Raw genomic sequence first — 3333 nt, 5'->3', positions numbered from 1 at the left:
TTGTATTGTAATATCATTCATGTTACATATGTTATATATTCAACCTATCACTCGTTAGAAATTATATAACTGGAATTAATAACTGTAAAATCAATGGCACATTCATTCAATCACACATTTGTAGAATTATTATATGAAATTAACATCAAAGTGAGCTATATCAGAAAAATGAAAATATCAGTTAAAGTCAAATTGAAGAAAAACTTAAAAGACACAATACAAAAGCCGGTATGTGTCAAATATACATCTATCTGATATATATGCAGTTGTACACTTATTTCAACATACATTATTAATATTGAATATGAAATATAATTTTTTCACATTTGCCAGATTTCTGGGAAATGTAGGCACATATTCTGTATTTTATAAATGGGATTCAACCGGTTTTGTCACTCGTTTGAAGCAAGAGCAAAGTTTCCTTATCTTTTGATATATATCTTCTTTAAAGCAGGCGTAAATGAAAGGATCAAGGCACCCATTCGCGAAAGTTAGACACAAACTGCTGTAGTATGCTGTCTCCATCGATTTTGTTGGTTCTTCATTCGGCGTAGCTAACAAGGCGATGCGAACAATCCAGAAAGGCAACCACGAACAGGCAAACACGCCTGTTGTTACAAACACCAATGTGGAAATTCTGCCAATTTTTATTGCCGTTATTGTTAACGATTGCTTCCGATTGCGAAGGAAAGTCACGATCCATGTGTAGCATACACATACAATAACAAGTGGTGCGACAAACCCGAGAATGAACGCTGTAATCATAAAACCATACTTTACTGCTACGGGACACGGGATAGTGCAGACCAATATATTGTCACGACGCGGCTCCACCTCAGCGTAAAACCAAAGTGGAAGCGTGATCAACAGGGACACTACCCATAGCCCTATACAAGTAAACTTAGCTATAGAAATGCGTCGATAAGATCTCGTGTCAACTAAGCGAACAATGGTTCGGTATCGGTCTACAGCCATTGATGTTAAGGTAAATATTCCTGTAAACATATTCATTCCATCAAGACCCATCGTTAGCTTGCACATGACTTCACCGAATATCCAGTCGAAAGAACTGTTGAAATAGACCACGAATGGTAGAACCAAGAAAAAGAAAAAATCCGCCAGAGCAAGATTCAGTATGTAGATATTTGTTACAGATTTCCGCATTTTCTTATATCGTAGCATGGTAAGTATAACTACGCCGTTGCCGATCACACCAACGAGGAACACTACTGCTGCAAACATGGGTATGGCGATATCAAACACCCATAAAGGAAGATTGCTATACTGTATTTTACCGAGACCTTCAGTGAAATTCATGACATGCGACATATCGACGAGGTTGCATTCAATCCACCTAGACGTATATTCTAAAGCTGAATGCGCCGCGGAAGTCACCACAGCTTCGAAATTAATAACGTGGCTGAATACATCTTGCATGCAGTATTTATACTGGTTATCCGCCCCCTAAATTCCGGATACTTCCGCCGTAGACTTTAATTGCAGAAATCGTAATTATCGCTACAGATCTGAAGACATGATACCTTCCCTTATGCTAATGTAACAATGTATCTAAAAACGCTGCAGATGTACAGCGCGGATTTCAGCTGAGACAAATTCGGCTAATAATACAGAAATGTATACATGCCCCAATTTGCAATGTTGATGTACGGAACTACTTTTTTACACATAAATTTAATAGTCTCCTTATTAGGAGTTATTTAGTTATTTATTTATATCGTACCATTTCAGATGATCTTGTCAGTTTTCAGCTATTGATAGCAAACAATTATACTTATTCAGCCAGTATTCAAATAGCATGGCGCTACATGTGACGGCACAGCATTTGTACATATATACATACTGATAGATAATGATTGAAATAAATTTTACTGACATATAGTTGCACGATTTACCAAAACGAGCGAGGTGGAAATCGTGGTATGTGCCCATTGTAATTATAAAACACAAATTAAATACCATATATTGATAGGATATTGTCGAAAAACAATACACAGGGTAAATGCAAAAGCACAATTTTTATGGTCACATATGTGTTTAAACCTCCAAATTCTTAACGGAATGATGGTAATTTGAATTATTTACTAGAGTCGTGTATTGTACACAGAACCGATGGTTGCGTCATATAACCATGGAAGCCGTGACGTACAAGGTGAAATATTATATATATATATATATATATATGTTTCACTGACACTGACAAATATAATCGCAGCTGTGGATATCGAGAATTGCCTAGAGGCAGGATACACGAACATTTCTAAATCTTCATTGCAATTATATAGTGTCACTAAGACAAATAACACATTATAAGGGTTTTAATTATATATAGCAACAATCTCTTGCAGAAGATAAAGAAAACCTGTATATGTAACTGTTAGAAGATAGGAAAACGAGTTATCATAGTACTAAGTGCATGCTAGATTTAAATTGGCCACTTGCGCATTTCTCATTTTTTACAAGTCTAACCAAATCCTAGAAATAAGAATATGTTCAAGTCAATGACTGTTACTAAACAGCGACGATGCGTAAACTATTTTATATTTATATTAACATTTTAATTTACAAAGACAATCATGTACACATTAACTAAGAACATCACGCAGCAAATTAATCTAAGAGATTTACAAATTTGGAAAAATGTCTATTTAATTCTCCCTCGACCAACCTAGACACAGAACCAAAATATTCAAATTTAGTGTATAAAGCATAATGTTTTGGCTGTAAATTATTAATAAAAATGTGGAAATTAGTGAAAATGACTCGTGTACTTTTTTGTGGAGAGCAACCCAAGACAATTACAATGGTTTATACAACCTAAACCCTTCTGGATTTTTTTCAAAACTGTTGGTTATAACCACTGGTATGAACATGACAATTTAAGGACTTGAATGAAAGTACCAATTTTATTTATGTTTTAGTGATTGGAAAAAATCATATGTTATTGCCGTAAAGAAAATAAGTTCTAATTTATAGATTTCTTGAAAATTATTTGTTCAACAGAGCAATTTATAGCATGTAAAGATAAAGCAATTTCAAAACAAATGGGGTTTGTTGGTGACAATATTAAATGCATGGCCATGACAAATCATTTCAATTACGATTATATCTAAGACTAAGTGTACTTGCTTTTTTCTTCTTTTTTTTCTTCTTTTAATTTTGGCCATTGGTCTATTTACATAGCATAAAGGTGTGTAAATAAAAATGTTAATTGAGAGGTTGGGAGTTCCATTGCTTGACCACGCTAGACCACCATATGTACTTGTTCAAGAGTTCAGCTGCACTTTTTTAACTGAACCATTAATTGATAATCCT

General features: G+C 34.4%; 1 protein-coding gene across 1 annotated transcript; it reads right to left on the bottom strand.

Annotated features, from left to right (window-relative positions):
* Positions 1–366: 366 nt before the first annotated feature.
* On the bottom strand, positions 367–1329 carry LOC102808416 (somatostatin receptor type 2-like). Its single transcript, XM_006815773.1, has one exon. It carries the CDS (start codon positions 1327–1329, stop codon positions 367–369), a length of 963 nt encoding a protein of 320 aa, XP_006815836.1.
* Between the last annotated feature and the right edge of the window lie 2004 nt (positions 1330–3333).

Source organism: Saccoglossus kowalevskii, chromosome 22 (genome assembly GCF_978046115.1).
Source record: "Saccoglossus kowalevskii chromosome 22, keSacKowa6.1, whole genome shotgun sequence".
Taxonomy (NCBI): domain Eukaryota; kingdom Metazoa; phylum Hemichordata; class Enteropneusta; family Harrimaniidae; genus Saccoglossus; species Saccoglossus kowalevskii.
Note: the sequence above shows the minus strand (reverse complement) of the source record. Positions and strands in the feature narration are given on the sequence as shown.

Coding starts and splice junctions, on each gene's coding strand:
- LOC102808416 (XM_006815773.1), bottom strand. CDS start 1,329: ATGTCGCATGTCATGAATTTCACTGAAGGTCTCGGTAAAATACAGTAT.